The sequence below is a fragment of the Macrobrachium nipponense genome, chromosome 8 (genome assembly GCF_015104395.2).
Source record: "Macrobrachium nipponense isolate FS-2020 chromosome 8, ASM1510439v2, whole genome shotgun sequence".
NCBI lineage: Eukaryota > Metazoa > Arthropoda > Malacostraca > Decapoda > Palaemonidae > Macrobrachium > Macrobrachium nipponense.
The window spans coordinates 66,417,354-66,438,722 of record NC_087203.1 but is presented as its reverse complement, the minus strand read 5'-3'; the positions used below and the strand labels follow the sequence as shown (position 1 = coordinate 66,438,722).

General features: G+C 40.5%; 1 protein-coding gene across 1 annotated transcript in view; it reads right to left on the bottom strand.

Annotated features, from left to right (window-relative positions):
* LOC135222815 (DNA-dependent protein kinase catalytic subunit-like) overlaps window positions 1–21,369 on the bottom strand; it is a 763,170-nt gene that overhangs the window by 261,085 nt on the left and 480,716 nt on the right. Inside the window, exons 33-34 of the mRNA XM_064261121.1 lie at window positions 7,772–7,996; window positions 6,684–6,832 (exon numbers count right to left, since the gene is read on the bottom strand). Coding sequence (XP_064117191.1) covers window positions 6,684–6,832; window positions 7,772–7,996 — 374 coding nt within the window. The remainder of the gene's footprint in view (window positions 1–6,683; window positions 6,833–7,771; window positions 7,997–21,369) is intronic.

The window sequence follows — 21,369 nt, the reverse complement described above, 5'->3', positions numbered from 1 at the left end:
TCATGTCTTTGATCGACTTTAGCTGCTCCGCCACTATATCAGTCACCGACTGTGTGGCTGTAGTGGGAGCCGGAGTAGGAGGGATTCTCTCATCCACTACTTCTCTAAATCTTGACAAAAGTTTGTCCACGAGGAGGTCAGATTGCAAGTCAAGCTCCGTCGTCTTGATTTGCGGACTTACCCCTCGTCCTTTAGAAGGAGGAGGGGCCTTGGCAGCTGGCGATGATCATACGAAGTCGATGGCCTAGGGGCCGGAGCGACGCTGATTTCGCCAACGGAGTTGACTTAGAAGCCTTCGATGAAGGCTTTGGTGCCTTCAAGGGCTTAACCTTGGGTCGGACTGACCTAGAACCTTCCCAAGGTGAAGGAACAGATTTATCAAAACCTAAAAATGAAGAAGAAGAAGAAGAGGGGGTAGGTGAAATGAAGGATCCTGCCGGAACCTCTACGCCACTTACTTGCTCATCCATCGGTTCCAGATGAATGTCCAGAGCAGCCACATCTCCCGTCAGTTGTTGGTCCTCTTGGTTTGGAGCCATAGCCGTTCGAATGGCTTCCATAATAGGAGCAGCTACTTCGTTCTTCACAGCAGCCGACGGAGAACCGGGAACAAACGGGTTGCTAAAGTGCTATCCAGCACATAAGGACAGCCTTGTGGAGCATTGCGGCCGAATCCGGACACCCACTGCCGAAGACTTGCCTTGGCCGTCTTCAAACTCTCCTCATCCGCCTGTAAGAGGGGATAGGATTAAAAGGGTCGTATTGACTAACAATTAAACTAGAAATATGTCTATATTAACCTAACAAGAAAGAATTGTGTACTTATTTGTTACTTGATCTTACCTCATCGTTCAACAAGATTGAGGTCAATTCAAAGCACCACGCACAAGACTCCGGGAACCAGACCATGTACGGGGTCTGACCTTCTTCTGATATGAAGGAGATCAAACAATGAGCGTGGGACCGGCAGCAGTCATGTCCCACCAGATCATTGAAGTTCCCTGGACATCCTTGGAAGGCGCAACGGACTTTCTGTAATATATTTTAAATAAGTACCTACTCTCCTTATTGAAAATAGACTAACTTAGAAAATAGAGCATGCAAGTATTCTTAACCTGGCATGCATGTAAAAGGCTCGCCGGAGCTAAAACCATTAAATGGAGAGTGTAACGTACGTTAAATAGAAGGATTCACAATTTTATTCCGTTATATCCCGGAGGTCCGGTGATCTCCGGAGAAATTGAAAATCCAGTATCAACAAGGTAGATCCACATTTCTTTTTAGCGAATTATTCTTAATATTGCTAATCTCCGGTGAAATACATCACCGGAGCAATACTACCAGAGCTGAGGATGGGTACCATATCAAGAAACCGGAAAGCCTATCGAGGGGAGGTGCTCCCAATCGACATAGGCAATGCCGGAGATGATGAACAGAACATCTCATAAAACATGATAAAATTAACTAACGTTTCTAATGGTAACCTCTTAAAAAGACGGAGTTTCCATCGGCGGAGCTCCGGCGAACGGAGTTCCGTAAGGTAATTCTTATTGAATTACCTACCACTCTACCCTTTCTTATCTTCCCCAAGCCATGGCGGGGGAAGAAAGGAGGGGGGGCTAATGGTAGAACATGTTGGGAGGAATACCGTAAGAAACGCAAATGGCGGCCGATAGTGGTTGATCTTAACCACGATGTTAATGGACCATTCGAGATAACGTATAGCGGACCACCAAAGATAGAAATACCCATTAAAGTTAATTCTTTGGTAAAGTCGGGGAACACTATGGAAAGTGGTTTCCCAAGACCACGTTTATAATTGGCATTAAAACCTGGTGGTACACTATGATACAATGTTATCGGTCTGGACCAAGAACAGAGGCCTAGGCTAACTATGTTCGAGAATGGTACCACAGCCTAGCTCAAGTATGAAAGCAATGGAATTACCTTGAATGAAAACATAAAATATGAGAGTCTATCTAGATTAAACTAAAGCCTAATAACCTTAATACGAAGCCAAGCTTAAACGTACTATAAGGCCACGAAAGAGGGGGATCAATCCAGCCTCTCTCGAACACGGAAGGGAGAAATCTTTCCCCAATTCCATGTAACCTATGTACTTAGAACTGTTAAGATAGTACTTAACTGAGTCTAACAAAAGGGGGAAATAATCCAACCTTGCTAGCAATAGTGTTCAAGCGGGCTACTACAAGGTAACTGAAAAGAGGGGGAGGTATCCAGCCTCTTCCAGTACTAGACAGTAGTTATTACAATTCGTATATGAACGAAAAAGCTCTCATCATAAACTATAAAAAAAAAATAATAAACGGATAGTCATAAATAAATAACATGAGTAAGCGAGGAAGGGAGGACTAAAGTAAAACACCACGGAAGGCCAACCGTCACCGCGGCCTGTTTGGCCTGTCGCGGTGTTTCACCTTATAGACTAAAACGGCAAGGAATCTTCTCAACGCTTTAAGATAATGCTTGGACATGTAAGATGTTAATAAATACCAACTACTTCTAACTGTCCAAAGGAGCTCTCTTCCTCGCTTAATCAAGACTATCGAAAATAATAACGGGACTCGTGACGTCCAATACCATGAACTCCGTTAATACGAACAATCTCATGTAAATTAAACTGAATTTTAATTGGAACAGTAATAACACTGTGAGACGTACGATCGAATGTGGCAGTAAAGAAGAAAGCGAATAGCAATCTCAAAATACACGTAGGGGCAGACTGAAACCAACATGCTTTGTTTACGATCGGTTGTTTGCACATGGCCGGTACCATGCTCATATAAAAACCCCAAAATTATGTGGATTATACCAATTCATAAGCTGTTTTTAATGAAAACAGAAATTATGGTACTTAACATTGGTCCAGGTGAAGGTAGAGCTTCAGCCATGATGAAATAAATCCAAAATTGGCAGAAAAACACAGGCCCAATTTGAAAGAGTACTATGCTCACGAGTCCAAAAGAAGGATGTAAGATGGCGCTCGCATCGGGCGGGGGCTGGGGGAGTCGGAGCGGTGTGGTTGAGACCGCTGTAGCGGCGCATCCCGTGTTCATGTATTGACGAAGGAGTAATCTAATTGGAAGGTGACCTGTGTTTAGTGGCTTTCACACGCCCTTTCTTTATACACGACGCCCTTGAGGTGCTCGCGCAAGGGTAGTAACCTCTGCATACCAATGGTTTAACTTTCTCTGGTATATTTGGAAATTATTTATATCAGAAAAGTAGTAAGAAGGACCTTTTCACCGGCGAACACAGGTCGACCCAGAAAAACTTTTTTTATCAACGTACTATACGTCCAATCGGCACCCGACAGACAATTTATGTCGACGTTTAATACATCCCAATCGGCGTTAAAGGGTTAATATAATTTCAAAGTAATCCTAAACATTAGTATCCTTAAAGGTATATACATACATACATACATAAATAAAGGTATAAGCCACGAAGGAATAATAAACTACGGAGTTTCTGCAAGATCTTTCGACTCGACATCCTTTACTTAGCAGACAAACGAACTTACATGAGAAATTGAGGGTACAGGAAAGGTCGTATAAGTGACAGATAGGGATTATAAGGAGATTAGTAGCTAGAATCTGACACACCTGGAGAATGAGTAACCTTTCCAAACAAGCATAAACATGCGTACAATTTAAGAATAAAAAAGATTAAGCCCAACTGCTCACACACAGACAATTAAAGGTTTATACAGGGCGAAAGCTAACCACATTCAGATCTTTGGTAAACAACAACTTATTCATAAAACATATTAACCCTTAAACGCTGACTGGACGTATTTTACGTCGACATTTTTTGTCTCCCGTGTGCCGACTGGACGTATTTTACGTCGACATACAAAAGTTTTTTTTTTAAATTCGCGGAAAAATACTTTTAGGCCTACCAGCCGAAAACTCTTGAATCACGTGCCTTGGGGGATGCTGGGAGTTCACGGATCAAGGTGTTGTTTTGTTTACAATCGTTACGCAGGCGCGAATTTCTTTCTTGCCGCACTAAAAAGTATCTGTGACACATCTTAGAAATTATTTCGTCACTTTGACATAATTTTTGTACCATTTTAAATTAGCCGTTACATGAAGTATTATATATGAAAATGTGCGCATTTCTATGTAGAATACAACAATAAAATACTCATGATTGTAGCTTTTATCACTTTTGACATATTTTCATATAAATAACGATAAGTGCCAAAATTTCAACCTTCGGTCAACTTTGACTCTACCGAAATGGTCGAAAAACGCTGTAAGCTAAAACTCTTATATTTTAGTAATATTCAATCATTTACCTTCATTTTGCAACTAATTGGAAGTCTCTAGCACAATATTTTAATTTATGGTGAATTTATGAAAAAACTTTTTCCTTCCACGCGATAACTCTTCCGAAATAAATCATACATGCGATTGTGGTAATGTTTGCACAATTTTAAAATTAGCTGTTACATAAAGTTTTATATATGGAAATGTGCGCAATTTCATGCAAAATATAACTAAAACCAACCCATGGTTGTAGCTTTTATCAGTTTTGAAATATTTTCATATAAAAAATGATGTGACAAATTTTCAACCTTCGGTCAACTTTGACTCTACCGAAATGGTCAAAAAACCCAATTGTAAGCTAAAACTCTTATATAATAGTAATATTCCATCATTTACCTTCATTTTCGAACAAATTGGAAGTCTCTAGCACAATATTTCGATTTATGGTGAATTTATGAAAAAAAGAACATTTTCTTTACGTCCGCACGGTAACTCTTCCGAAAAAATCATACGTGCGATTGTGGTAACGTTTGCACCATTTTAAATTAGCCGTTACATAAAGTTTTATATATGGAAATGTGCGCAATTTCATGTAGAATACAACAAAAATTATTGATGGTTGTAGCTTTTCTCTTTTTTGAAATATTTGCATATAAATCACGATAAATAGAAAAAAACCACGTTCGGTAAACTTTGACGCAATTGTAAGCTAAAACTCTTACAGTCTAGTAATATTCAGTCATTTATCTTCATCTTGAAACAAATTTGAAGTCTCTAGCTTAATATTTTGATTTATGGTGAATTTATGAACAAAACTTTCCTTCCCTCCACGCACGGATTCTCCGCCACAAATCTCCGAAATGCGTACGTCCCATTCTCGGAATATTTGCTCCATTTCATATTAGGCATTTCATAGAGTTTTATATATGAAAATGTGCGCAATTTCATGTAGAATAAAACAAAAATTATTTGAAGGTTGTAGCTTTTCTAATTTCTGAAATAATTGCATATAAAAAATATATATAAAAAAATTCGACATTCGGTCAACTTTAACTCGTCAGATATGGTAGAAAACTGCAATTGTAAGCTAATACTCTTACAGTATAGTAATATTCAATCATTTGTCTTCATTTTGAAAGAAATTGGAAGTCTCTAGGACAATATTTAGATTTATGGTGAATTTTTGAAAAAAATATTTGTTTACGTCCGTGCGTTACGAATTCATGCATTATTTTGTGATAATATTTTCTCTGTGTTGCTTTTATCGTTTTACAATGTGTTATATACCAAAATGATTGCAATTTAGTGTACATTATAACAAAAAAAAAGTAACTTGTTACCTTTAACCGTTTTGCGCACAGCGCGATTTGAATACAATTATATATGAAATTTCATTTTTGCGTTATCATATATCACATTATTTATATATGATAATGATAATTTTTTTCATTTCTGATGGTTGCATACTAAACTTCAGGTAATGACAAAAAAAGGAGCCAAAAATGAACTCCTAATCTTGAAAACTAAGCGCGCTGTGATTTTTGAAAAAAAAAAATTTCCGCTTCTGCGCTCACTCCGAAACACCTCCGGCACACGGGAGACCATTTTTATTTTACCGCTTCGGCATTTAAGGGTTAAACATACATATACAAAGAAAATATATCTAAGGCAACTAATTTGTATTTAAGTCTGTAATTATATCTTTGAGGTTATTCTTAAACATGTTTTTTCTTATAATAACACACTAAAAGGAATGTTAATAAAAAATGGCCCCAGGAAAAATTGTGCACAAAATTAGATAATGCTTACTGAGTGCAAGGAGGTAGTGGGCAGATCTCAGAATCACCATTATCCAGCTGAGCAAGCAACCAGGCAGTAAATGAGCTATAAAATTTTCAGAACCTTTTTCCTTATGCTTTCCTACATAATAGCTGGCATCAATGGTAATAATTAAATGCATCTTGCACAGTAAAATGAATTTTGCTAAAGTATCTTGGTTACTTCACTTTTGGCTAATGCCATTTTACAGCAAAGTATAGAAACTTTAGTTTTCAAGTTCAACTCAAGATTTTATACATTCCAGTTGTTCTACATTTTAGAACATACTGTGATAAAGTACATTTCAGGTTCAAAATAACACTACCACCATCTGGCATGAAAAGTAACTTAACCAAAAAATAAATAAATAAATAAATAACAAATTTAACCAATAAAAAATTGCTTGACTCAGGCAGACACAATTTGACACTTATGACAAAATCTCAGCTGGTTAAAAATGCAAATGATTACCATACATACAGCTCACCATGATGACATTTGACAAACTTAATTAGCTGTCTCAACATTAAACACTCATTTTTTCAACTGAACAAAAGGAGTCTAGCATACCTGATAACATCTATATTGTATTTAAAGATGTCTGCCCGATTATGTGGCAGGAATTTGCAGAGGCGTAAGAAAACACGATTAGCAATATTCTTTCCAAGAATACTATCTTCGGGTATTCCTTCTTCTCCCCAATTCAAAAGCATTACAAGCTGTAACACAAAAAAACAAAGACAAGTGTACATAACAGTGTACTACACCAAAACATGTTTATCAGAAAAATAATTTATATGAGGGCAAGCTACAAACAGCAAGACAGGTTCCTTTAAAAAAAAACTCATAAAAAATCCCAGAAAACTAAATAAATATGCAATATATGGACCATTGCTAAAAGAGCTGTAAAATCATAATAGCAATTCTGTTGAGATGTTCTACTTCAGCTGGCCCATAGAGAAGTGCTGTTCACACTGTGCTTCATGCAGCACTGTTTCTGCTTTTCACTTTCAATCAGCTCCTTTTGTTATTTTGCCAACCAACTGACTAACTCTTCCTAGTGGACTTGGAGGGCCTAAGGCCACCACATTTTGTTTCATATGAGGAGCAGGCCCCAAAATGAAAATCTGGGCTCTCTCATGTAACAATCTAATCTTGAGGATAAGCCAAAAAGAGGTTACCCTCTTCCCCCTGAAGTTTCTGTTCCTCCTATGGATCAAGGTCATTTAACCCAACATTACCAATCTTTTATCAGGCAGCAGCAATGCAGCTGCCCTGGCCCAAACAATCCAAACAGTGGTTCCTATTACAGTACAGAGATTCCAAGTGAAGTTTGACTACAGTTTCCGAAGGGGAAATTTAGGTCCTGGGAGCATACAAACAAAGATATCTAAAACCAGGAAGCTGTTCGGTCTTGTTTATCCTCTTTAGAAGAATAAACTTCCAGCTTTCATAGTGCCAACTGGTTATATTTCAACCAGTAAGCTCCAGTCATAAATATGCTATCTTATTACACTCAGTACGTAGTTTATAGGTATTAGTACTTCACCAATCAGTCAGAATAATTCACAATTTTTACACACAAGAAAATTCTATCAGCTTTGGAATATGTATGTACAACAAAGTCTCAGTAAAAAATAAAAAAGACATGTCCTTACCAGATCTGACAAAAAATAATTTATTCTGTCTCCAACAGTTCCTTCAGCAATGCAAGACAAAATGGGAATAACAAAATGAGCTGCATAGTGAGCAAACACATGAGACGTATTCATCATTAAACGCAGGAGAAAGAGTTTCACATTGCGATGAGTTTCAGAATTTTCTAGTTTCTGCTTAATGCTCATCATCCACTGGGGAACATCTGCTTCAGAAGATCTAACTCCCTGGAAAAAATGAGAGAATGATGCCAGGAAATTAATTAACTTTATAATTTACAAAATTAACTAATTAACTCTATAATTTACAAAATTAACTAATTAACTTATAATTTACAAAGAAATCTGGAATGAGTATACTACTGCTTTCTAATTCTTAATAGTTATTGGACATATGCCCTTTTCTGTTATTTGAATGTCTCTAAGTCATTCCCATTTCTTCAGATACTGAAATAACTCTCTTATCATGCTACAACTTGCAGCTTAAATTTAGCAGTATATTTCCTTGTCAATCTTTTTTCCAAAGCAAATAAGGATATAATGTAAAAATATATCAGTCCTATTCTACTTAATGTCATTTGTAACATAACTAGTACGGTAATTTTTTTTTCACTATTGTACAATGGTTGAAATGCAAGCAAAACAGCTTTGTTATCCAATTCCGTTGTTCATAGCAAAATAGATGTCTGTTGTTCGGTTGTTTATGGCTGTACATGTTTACTCAAGGATAATAACATTTCTGGGTCGACCTGTGTTCGCCGGTGAAAAGGAATCCTGCTATCTACTTTTCTAGTATAAATAGTTTCTAAGTATACCAGAGAAAAAAACTAGCATTGGTATGCAGAGGTTACTACCCTCGCGCGAGCACCCAAAGGGCGTCCAGTATAAAGTTCGGAGCGTGTGAAAGCCACTATTCACAGGTCTCCTGCCATTTAGAGTCTTCCCTCTCAAAAACCTCCATATGGGGTGAGCCGAGTCAACAGTCACCCCTACATCGCCCTCGTACTACTACTGTTAATACCCGACGCAAGCGACATCTGCAATCATGTTAGAAACCTTTTTTCAGAAGTGACGCGTTTTTTCTTGCTCGCTCTTTACCGCTTTTGGTGCGATGGCCTCTTCCGAGATGTCTCCTACACCTAAGTTGAGTACCCCAGTTTATGTTTTTCCACATATTATGTAGTTGTGGACGTTTTATGGCCCGTGGTCCCGTAAAAAGTATTGCAGGAGCATGGCATCACCCCACCATCTTGGGTACCGCAAGCGGGAACGCGTGAGTTGGGTACTATGTTTTGTTTATTTACATAATTCCAACTTTCATTTTATATAGACACCAAAGTACCCAATTCCTGTGTTTCTTATTATATATACATTTCATTGTAGAATATGTTACAAGATAACGTTCACGCCCATGTCTTTTTCGGATACTATGGCCCGTAAGCTAAGACGTACATCAGAGAAGGAGTTGTTAGCTCTTTCTTCCCTTGACTATGGGCATACGTGGAATCTTGACATGTTTTTATAGTATTAGTATATTACCATTATAGAAAGCAGGCCGTGTGCCCTGCGAAGTCGGAGATAGAGAGAGTTGCTTTATGGTGGTAATATTGTTTTTATCATTACTTAAGTGTAGCCTATGGGACTTAGCAAGAGGGAGAGAGAGAGCTGGTGGCTCTTTTTTCTCCCCCTCTTTCTCCCTCTCTCTCCGACGGAAGTTTTTCACAATTGCATATACAGGCGGCCCGCGGTTAACGCCGCAATCACTCAACGGCGAATCGGTTTTACGGCGGTCGTCAAAAATATTCATTCAAAAAATAAGGCATTTTAAAGGTATCTTTACGGCACAAATTTCAGTTAACAGCGCCGCTAGCGCCGTTGTCTAACGAGTCCATACATTTGTAGAAATGCCATTCAGACCATAAAGGTTATGCAAATTATATTAACAAATTTTATGGAGAGTTATTACGTAGGTATTAGGTTAAAATATATGCCTCTGACGCTGTTCTATGCCGAAAATATCGAGTTACATAAGTGCAAATTTAGCTATGGATGTGTCGATTCATAAATGTTCATGCTTTTGTTTAAAATGTGTATGAAAATGTATTACGTGAAAGGCATTTTTATTTCTGTACAGAAATATGATACAAAGGCAGCTTTTGAAACTGCCCTTCACGTTATCAAATACGATATTTTTTCATGTTCTTTCTTGTAAGCCACCGCCTGGCGCTCTTCCGAAAATATCGATGTAAAAAAAGTGCAAATTAGCGATCGATGTGTCGATTTTATAAATGTTTATGCTTTTATGTTTAAAATGTGTATGAAAATGTATTACGAATAGGGTATTTTTATTTCTGTGCAGAAACATAATAAATAAGCAGCTTTTGAAACTCCCCTTCAAGTTATCAACAACGTTGTTTTTTTTTTTTCAAGTTCGTTCTTGTATGCCGCCGTCTGCCGCTCTTCCGAAAATATCGAGTTACATAAGTGCAAATTTAGCTATGGATGTGTCGATTCATAAATGTTCATGCTTTTGTTTAAAACGTGTATGAAAATGTATTATGTGAAAGGCATTTTTATTTCTGTACAGAAATATGATACAAAGGCAGCTTTTGAAACTGCCCTTCACGTTATCAAATACGATATTTTTTCATGTCCTTTCTTGTAAGCCGCCGCCTGCCGCTCTTCCGAAAATATCGATTTAAAAAAAAGAAGTGCAAATTAGCAATCGATGTGTGGATTTTATAAATGTTTATGCTTTTATGTTTAAAATGTGTATGAAAATGTTTTACGAATAGGGTATTTTTATTTCTGTGTAGAAATATGATAAAAAGGCAGCTTTTGAAACTTCCCTTCAAGCTATCAACTACGTTGTTTTTTTTCAAGTTCGTTCTTGTATGCCGCCGTTATCTGCCGCTTTCTAAACTACCGTAAAATATCGAGATAAAAATAAGTGCAAATTTAGCGATCGATGTGTCGATTTTTCAAATGTTTATGCTTTTATGTTTAAAATGTGTATGAAAATATATTACGTAAAGGTATTTTCATTTTTGTACAGAAATAAAATACAAATTAAGGCAGCCTTTGTAACTACGCTCCACGTTGTCAGGGGATGGTTTTTCATGTTCGTTCTTGTCCGCCAGTTCCGAAAAATGCATTGTGTTATTTTATTAATTATGCATCTTTTCCATAAATCCCTTAAAAAGTTATACATTATTTCACTGTATCCAAAAATATTGTATGTATTCTCATATTATTGTATTTTAAAATACTACGGCAAACTTACGCCCGTATTCCGCGGAGCGGTCAATGTTGTGGTTTGAAATCAGCTGATGAATACGAGTTTGTTTCACCATAACGCAATTCTGAGCGAATGCTCTTGCTTCTAGTTAGCATAAACGAATATCTATATACTTGACTTATATGAGACAAAGTTATTTTTCCTTATACAGCGTGTTTTTAGTTGGAAATATTTATTGAATATGTCTCGTTGTGAATGTGAACTACTGTTTTTTTCGTTAACAGATTACGTTGGCGGCATGTTTATTGCGTAAAAAATCACGTGATTCCGTTCGCAATAATCCTTTAAATTAATCCTTTTATTCCGTGATTACGAACTTTACGTTATTTATCTTATATCGGCGTGAAACCAACAGTAAAATGTGTTCTTTCAAGCACAGTAGTTTTGATTAAAATGATTTTATCCCAATTTTATCTACAGTTGTGTGTGATGGCAGACGTTTACTGCAGTTTTATCCTTTTTGCCGATGTACAATAATAGTCATTAGCAGCTTGAACAGTTTTCTCAGCTTCAGTTATAACTAGGTTTAAATTTAACGGTATATTTCCCGGTTGATCTTTAATCTCTATTGATCTCTGATCTATAGCGAATAAAGTTATTACATTAAGATATCTCAGTTCTATTCTATACATAACGCCATTTATAACAAATACGGCAATGTTGCACTGTAGTACGATGATCGAAATACAAGCCAAACAGATGTTATCCAGTTCGGTTGTACTTGGAACAAAAAGTCGTTTCTCATTCGGTTGTTCATGGCTGTACACGTTCATGCAACGAGTATAACGTTAAAACCACACTTTCATCATTCTCTTTTGCTGTTATTGAACTTATGTAACTAGAAGATGGATAAAGTTAGGCCATTGTAATTTGATCTCTCATAAAATCAGACTATCGTAAGACTAATGATCATAACCTGAACACTACAGCTACCTGTACACTGTATAAACTTTATTATACCTTTACATACTCTAGACACCCACATGTACTGTACAGTAAATTCTATAGTACTATACTGCATAAATATAATTTTACTTATTGCGCCGTTGTGGGATTACGGCGCCTTTGACTAGTCTAGAGTTTTGAAAGAAGGTGTGCGGCGGCCGTAGGCTTTAAAATCGTTCAACGTCGAAAATCGCTTGGCGTCGGTGGCCAGGAACGGAACCCCTGCCGCTAACCAAGGGCCGCCTGAACTAGTATTTTACACGAATAGATAGTAAATACACTAGTGTTTAATTCACTGAAGAGGTTGAAGAGTTGCCACCAAAACAGTATAGTCCAGGTATTTTAATTAGAAAGGCTAACTGTACGTAACCGTCACTCCCATATAATTCCGAAAGGTAGTAAAGCTCCTTAATTGAAGGATCTATCCTCCTGACCACTCTGAAATGGATAAATTCCGTTTTAGTAGGTTTAGTTGAGGTCTGGGTTCTGATATTGAGCTTAGGGAGCAAGGTATACTCTAAGAGATCGTGCCCCAAGCGGCCTCGATCAATCAATCAATCCCGTACAAATTACTTCTTGTAGGTCATAGAACACTTTTGCAACTCTCCTATATTGCTTCATTATTACTATATGTTCGTTAGTCTATTATATAAAATATATCTCTGTACCATAAAGGTCTGGTTGGCATTAGTCTGGCCTAGCCTCCTTCGGTAGGCTATCCCTCTCAGTCGAGGGCCCCCTTCAGGTCGTGATCCTACCAAAGTGAACCTTGGACCCAGTCTCTACCATCCTATAGTGGTAGCCTACGCCTCCGATAGGTGACCACCCTAACCGATGTGTATACCAACGACGAGCCATAGGCCAGGTCGTTTTACCACTCTTACAAATGGTAGCCTACACATCGTCTATTGGGTGGCCACTCTAATCGGTAACGATACCAACCACGACGGGCCATGGTTCCATCCACTCTACCCCTACTGGGGTAGCCTGCACGACCAGTTGTTTGGCCACCTATGATCAGGCATGCAGCCAGACATCCATGTCTGACCCCCCCCCTCCCCCCCCATTCCCTTATAGGCTTGGCTCAGCCGATCCATTATAACTCGCGGTACTAGTTCTCTTTCTGAGAGACGTCTGCTTGAGTTACACATAAGTGAGGGGTGGAGATCAGGGACTGGGGGGGAGGTGGGGAAGGAGCAGGGGCGGCGAGTAAGGAATACATAGCCCTGCGCTAGACTGCTGGAGCTCAGCCAATGGCGTACATAGCTCTCGCAGCTCGTATTTACTTACACACTCCGTGGTCTCTCTTACGTCCCCGTTAACAGTGGAATGGCGGTAAGCGGCTTGTCCTCAACCACTCCCGCCCCCCGCCCCCCCCCCTTTTTTAACGGAGTAAGCATCGTCAGACGTGGTAATCCCTTCTCCTGACTCGCTATCTCCAGCGGTTCCACAGCTAACGGCTAGTACAAAAGCCATTGAGACCTGAGTGTAGCCAAGGTTGGCAAAGTAGTACAGATATTAACTCCGGACCCTTGTGGTACCGACGGAGAGTGACTTACCCTCACATCCGCCACCGGTGTTGTCCGATAAACCTACGGTTGATCGGTTTCCGTTCTCGGGGTCTTAGTAGGTGCTTACACCTATGTGTAGCCCTCCGGCCCAGTCAGACTACAGAGTTGAGGTCCACCCTCCTCACAGTCAGGCGGATATCAGAGAGTGGCTATCGGCACCTGCCTGGAACCCGTGGACGCGACCTACAACGGACATGAAATTTAAAGACAATTTATTCAGTGAATTGCATGCCTATTGTTGTGGATTATGCATACTCTTATCATTAAGACTGTGCATGCACTGAATTATTCATTAATGAGTATTTGTGAGCTCACCTTGTTTAAGTTCCATTTCCTCCTTAGGGGATGTTGCTCATTAATAATTTCCCTTACAGAAGGTGCGTTGCCTGGCGCAAGGGTGCTCCGCCTCCCTCAGCGATCCCGTGGGACACGAAGTATGCCGGTCCCATGCCAACTGCTCCATCTCTTTCGTAGCGGAGGAAGGGAAGTCACCCTACATGGTGTGGTTCTAGTTAATGACCAGGTAAGCACTTAACATCACCCCCCCCCCTTTTCCCTTTTTTCTGAAATCCCTTGAGGAAAATTGTATTACACATGCAATTTATATAATCAAAATAAGCCGTCTATGGTGGGAGTGTTAATTTCCCTTCCCTCTCGCAGACGGACGATGACAACCGCCAGAAAGCCAAGACGGACTTGAGACACTGGGTCTCCGGGTATGGAAGGAACGCTCCATCAGGACGCCCCTACATCCTGGAGGCCAGCCTGGGGACCCTTCTCTTCAACAATTCGCCGTCGGCTTCAGTAGATCCTAGTCTGGCGGTCCCCATCATCAACGCCATCTGGGAAGCAACAGGAACCCTCCCGGAGGATCAAGAGCTGGTGGGAGATGTGGTTGCCATCAGCATCCACACGGAACCCATGGTCCTGGGGGAGCAGGTAAGTGGCGAGGTAAGTGAGGCAGGTAGCCTCCTCAGTCCCACTCCTTCCTCTACCTCTTCCTTCCAGGGCTTTACTAGGTCCACCCCTATTACTTGGGATAGTGCTAGATCTGCTAGACTATTAAATCAAAATTCCTGCCCAAGGGATCCAAGCCAACTCCGCCAGCGGCATCAAAGTTGTCTTCGGGCCCTAGGCCGTCGACCTCTTTTGATAAGACGCCAGCTGCCAAGGATTCTCTCCCTGCAAAGGGATCGAGATCTAAGTCCGTTAAATCCAAGGCGGCGGAGTCCGGAGTTAACCATGACCTGCTAGCTAACCTTTTGTTGTCGAAGGTTAGGGAAGCGGTTGATGAGAGATTCGAGTCCTTGCGGCACTCCTCCGGCCAGTCAGTGTCTGACATTGTGGTCGAACAGATAAAACTGATAAAGGAGATGATGTCAGGCCTCCTCCACTCCGGAGCTCCGGCGCTGGCCATGGGAGTTCCGGATGCCTCAAAACTCCCATCCTTTCACAAGAACAACCCATGGTGGTTTGCCATGCATGCCCCATACGTGGATGGCAAACTGACCATTGAAGGGTGCAGCACCCGACCACTGGAGGACTTAGAGTTCCACCCAGAAGGTCTCCAGTTTCCCTTCATGGGATTCGCCAGACTAGCCGAGCACGCACTAGTCAGGGTAGACAAGGTTCCTAAGGAGACGGTCATCTTTCAAAAGGAACAAGCCCAAGCTGTCTGGGATCGTACTATGGCCGATTGGGAGTGCGTTAACACCAGGTTGACGCCTCACAAAGGTTTGTATACCATGTTTGTGACGCCGGACCAAGTCCCGTCACCCTGCACCGACAAAGTGACGGAGTTGACCCTCCAAGCCATCACAGAGGAAAAGCACCTCCCAGTCTTAAAAGAGACAGAGGCTACCTCCCTCCTCCTCCCTGCCAGCAGGGAATTTTGGCAAGATGCTCCGGCCACTTTCACTGTCGGCAGGCTGGACCCAGACTGTGCCTCAACACTGTTCTCGACAAGCTCCCCAAGCTTCCGGAGCACATGATAAAATCAGAATTTGAGGCCAGGACTAGACTGGCTAGATCTATCAACTCCGTTACCTCAATGGAGTTGGTAGCTTCTACATATAAGGACGAGCAAATCTTCCAGGTCTTGACAAAAAGTCTGTTACAGACTTATCAGTCGGACCTGTTCGACTTTGGTGCCGCAAGAAGGGCTTGCAGGAAGTACGTCCTAGCAGAGGCTTCTATTAGGCATGAGCCTAATAGATTAATCAAATCTTTGATCTGGGAAGATAAACTATTCCCTCAAGAAGAAGTAGAGAATGTCTTGAGGGAGGCATCCAGAGCTAACCAAAGCCTCCGAGTCCGTTGGGATCTCCCCTTCAAACGCAAGTTTGAAGCAACCGGACAGCAAGCCAGGGCAAAGAAGAGGCAAAGGAGGTTCATGCCCTACAAACCCGCTCGTCCTCAGCCAGTAGTCCAGGCAGTCCCATTTGCCCAAATGGCGAAGCCTTCAACATCAAAGGCCCAGCCACAGCAACAATTTGTGCTGCTTCAGGCTCCACAAGGCCAACAGCCCTCGACCTCTACGGCCATAATGGCCTCCCCCACCTTCAACCCCGTCTACGAAGCCAGTGGTTCTTTTCGCGGCTACAACCGGCATGCTGGAAGCAGTAGAGCCAGAGGCCACTCCTGGCTACGAAGCGGCTCAAGGGGCAGAGGGTTTCGAGGGGGCAGGGGATACAAACCTGCAACCAACCAGTGAAAGGCAGCAGGTAGGAGGGAGACTATACTTTTTTCGAGACCATTGGACCTTCAGTTCTTGGGCACGCAGTATAATCTCCAAGGGCCTGGGATGGAAATGGAGGAAAGGTCCTCCGCCACCGCCAGTAAACTTCTTCCAGACCCCAACAACGGACCTGGAAGAATACACCAAAGATCTCCAGCAAAAGAAGGCCATAAAGAAAGTAAGAGCCTAAAGTTTCAAGGACATCTGTTCACTGTCCCAAAGAAGCACTCAGCCAAAAGAAGAGACATTCTGGACTTGTCCAAACTCAATTCCTACATTCTTTGCAACAAGTTCCGCATGCTGACAGTCTCCCAGGTGCGGACCTTACTTCCCCGTGGGGCCGTCACCACCTCTATAGGTCTTACAGACGCTTACTATCATGTTCCGATAGCAAGGAACTTCTCCCCGTACATAGGTTTCAGGCTAGGAAATAAGGCTTACTCATTCAGAGTCATGCCATTCGGGCTCAACATGGCACCCAGAATATTTACCAAGCTAGGAGAGACGATCGTCCAAGAACTCAGAACCAGGGGAGTAATGTTAGTAGCCTACCTGGACGACTGGCCTCATTTGGGCAGCCACCGTCGAGGATTGGCGCAGGTCAACAGCCAAAGTGATAGAACTCTTGGAGTTTCTAGGTTTTCAAATAAACAAGGACTCGGCTGGAACCGGTTTCCCACTTTCAATGGTTGGGAATCCAATGGGACCTAGAAAAACACAAGCTATGTCTTCCACCCAAAACGGCCAAAGAGATAGGTGCGGCTACAAAACACTTTCTCGGGAACAAAAAGGCCTCTTGCCGTACCCAAGAGAGGATCCTTGGTTTACTACAATTTGTGTCAGTAACAGACATCCTACTAAAAGCCAGATTGAAAGATATCAATCGTGTCTGGAGGAAGAGAGCCAACAACAATCTCAGAGACAAACTCTCAGTAATTCCACCCATACTAGCAAAGAGACTTCGCCCATGGTCGAAACACAAGAACCTAGCCATGTCAGTGCCATTGCACTTCCCTCCCCCATCTCTGACGATTCACACAGACGCGTCACTGAGTGGTCGGGGGGATAGTCTCAGCACAAGAAGGTTCAAGGGATATGGTCGAATACGTTCCACCAGTTCCATATCAATGTGTTGGAAGCCATGGCAGTTTTCCTAACCCTAAAGAAACTAACTCCGGCCAGGAACAGCCATGTGAGGATAGTTTCAGACAGCCTAGTGGTGGTCCATTGCATAAACAGGGGAGGCTCCAGGGCAAGCAAGCTGAATCACGTGCTGATCGCAATATTTGCCTTAGCAGTGAAGAAACATTGAGCACCTGTCAGCAACTTATCTGGCAGGAGTCAGGAATGTGATTGCGGACGCTCTTTCCAGGACCTCTCCACTAGAATCAGAATGGACTCTGGACAAGAGTTCATTCCTATGGATTTGCAATCAAATTCCAGGATTGCAAGTAGACTTATTCGCAACAGAATCCAACCACAAGCTACCATGCTACGTGGCTCCCAACCTGGACCCTCGAGCCTACGCCACAGACACGATGGCCATAAATTGGAACAACTGGCAGAAGATTTACCTGTTCCCTCCGGTGAATCTTCTGATGAAAGTGTTGCACAAACTACGTTCCTTCACAGGACAAGTAGCTCTAGTGGCCCCCAACTGGCCCAAAAACAACTGGTTTCCGCTCCTCCTAGAGCTGAAGCTCCAACCCAGACGGATCCCCTCGCCCGGAACTGACACAGGTTGTACAAACTCGAACTGTGTCAGCTTCCTCAAGAATTCTACAAACCCTAACTTTATGGACTTCATGAAGTTTGCAGCCCAAGAAGATGCGAGTATTGATCCGTGTAATATCATGTTCATAGAATCAGACAAAAGAGATTCAACACTCAGACAATATGATTCAGCGGTTAACCCTCTTACGCCGGAGCGGTAAATAAAAAATTGTCTCCCGTATGCCGGAGGGGTTTCGGAGTGAGCGCAGAAGCGGAAAATATATTTTCAAAAAATCACAGCGCGCTTAGTTTTCAAGATTAAGAGTTCATTTTTGGCTCCTTTTTTTGTCATTGGCTGAAGTTTAGTATGCAACCATCAGAAATGAAAAAAATTATCATTATCATATATAAATAATGCGATATACGATAGCGCAAAAACGAAATTTCATATATAATTGTATTCAAATCGCGCTGTGCGCAAAACGGTTAAAGGTAACAAGTTACTTTTTTTCCGTTGTAATGTACACTAAATTGCGATCATTTTGGTATATAACACATTGTAAAACGATAAAAGCAACACAGAGAAAATATTATCACAAAATAATGCATGAATTCGTAACGTGTGGACGTAAACAAATATTTTTTTCAAAAATTCACCATAAATCTAAATATTGTCCTAGAGACTTCCAATTTCTTTCAAAATGAAGACAAATGATTGAATATTACTATACTGTAAGAGTACTAGCTTACAATTGCAGTTTTCGACCATATCTGATGAGTTAAAGTTGACCGATTGTCGAATTTTTTTATATATATTTTTTATATGCAATTATTTCGGAAATAAGAAAAGCTACAACCTTCAAATATTTTTTGTTTTATTCTACATGAAATTGCGCACATTTTCATATATAAAACTCTATGAAATGCCTAATATGAAACGGAGCAAATTTTCCCAGAATGGGACGTACGCATTTCGGAGATTTGTGGCGGAGAATCCGCGCGCGGAGGGAAGGAAAGATTTTTTTTTAAATTCACCATAAATCTAAATATTTTGCTAGAGACTTCAAATTTGTTTCAAGATGAAGATAAATGACTGACTATTACTAGACTGTAAGAGTTTTAGCTTACAATTGCGTTTTTTGACCATTTCGGTAGAGTCAAAGTTGACCGAACGTGGTTTTTTTCTATTTATCGTGATTTATATGCAAAAATTTCAAAAATGAGAAAAGCTACAACCTTCAATTATTTTTTGTTGTATTCTACATGAAATTGCGCACATTTTCATATATAAAACTTTATGTAACGGTTAATTTAAAATGGTGCAAACATTACCACAATCGCACATATGATTTTTTCGGAAGAGTTACCGTGCGGACGTAAAGAAAATGTTTTTTTTTTTTTTCATAAATTTACCATAAATCGAAATATTATGCTAGACACTTCCAATTTGTTGCAAAAGGAAGGTAAATGCTTGAATATTACTAGAATATAAGCGTTTTAGCTTACAATTGCGTTTTTCGACCATTTCGGTAGAGTCAAAGTTGACCGAAGGTTGAAATTTTGGCAATTATCGTTATATGAAAATATCTCAAAACTGATAAAAGCTACAACCATGGGTTGTTTTTAGTTGTATTGTGCATGAAATTGCGCACATTTCCATATATAAAACTTTATATAACGGCTAATTTTAAAATGGTGCAAACATTACCACAATCGCATGTATGATTTTTTTCAGAAGAGTTACTGCGCGGACGTAAGGAAAAAGTTTTTTCATAAATTCACCATAAATCGAAATATTGTGCTAGAGACTTTCAATTAGTTGCAAAATTAAGGTAAATGATTGAATATTATTAAAATATAAGATTTTTAGCTTACAATTGCGTTTTTCGACCATTTCAGTAGAGTCAAATTTGACCGAAGGGTGAAAGTTTGGCAATTATCGTTATTTATATGAAAATATCTCAAAACTGATAAAAGCTACAATCATGAGTATTTTATTGTTGTATTCTACATAAAAATGCGCACATTTTCATATATAATACTTCATGTAACGGCTAGTTTACAATGGTACAAAAATTATGTCAAAGTGACGAAATAATTTCCGAGATGTGTCACAGATACTTTTTAGTGTGGCAAAAAAGAAATTCGCGCTTGCGCGCCTGCGTAACGATTGTAAACAAAACAACACCTTGATCCGTGAACTCCCAGCATCCCCCATGGCGCGTGATTCAAAAGTTTTAGGCTGCTAGGCCTATAAGTATTTTTCCGCGAATTTTAAAAAAAACTTTTGTAAGTCGAAGTAAAATACGTCCAGTCGGCACACGGGAGACAAAAAATGTCGACGTAAAATAGGTCCAGTCGGCGTAAGAGGGTTAAAAAGTAGCTGAATTTCTAAAACATTCAAATACTCATAAAATGACCCCAAATCTGGCAATCTCGTTCTTCAGAACTATATTCAAGAAGGGCCTAGCCGCCAGACTATTACAACAATAAAATCAGCCTTGAAAAAGATCTTTCAATTTGGTTTCAATATAAATTTGTCAGACACATATTTTTCTTCCATTCCAAGAGCATGTGCACGCCTGAGACCAACTGCCCGTCCACAAAAGGTTACTTGGTTCTTAAATGATGTACTTAAATTGGCGTCAGATACCATTAATGAATCATGCTCATACATAACTCTTCTAAGGAAAATTTTATTCCTAACTGGTATGGCGTCGGGTGCCAGAATATCTGAACTTTCGGCTCTCTCACGTAACCCAGATCACATAGATTTCCTCCCATCAGGGGAAGTGCTACTATCCCCAGACTGGAGATTCCTGGCAAAAAATGAGGACCCTCAAAATAGGTGGTCTCCTTGGAAAATTATTCCCCTGACACAGGACACATCTCTATGCCCTGTCACTGCTCCACAAGGTCGTCATGTCCTCTCTTTATTAGAGAACATGGTGGCACAATCTCTATCAAAGTTATTAGACAGCAAATACTTTACTTTATAAAACAAGCCAACCCAGATTCATTCCCAAATGTTCATGACATCCGGGCGGTGGCTAAATCAATTAATTACTTCCAAAATATGAATTTTGAGGATCTGAAGAAATACACGGGATGGAAATCTCCAATAGTTTTCAAGCGCCACTATTTGAACAATTTGGAGGCACATAAATATTCAACAATTGCTGCAGGGAGCATAGTCTCCCCCAAATAACATTTCCAAACCTTCTTCTGCCCCACCTTTCCCCCCCCCCTCTCCTTTCTACCTGCCTCACTCGTACTCTCCACGATACCTCTCCCCTTGGTGTTGGGAGGACTTGGCGTCATCCTGCCACCTATTCTT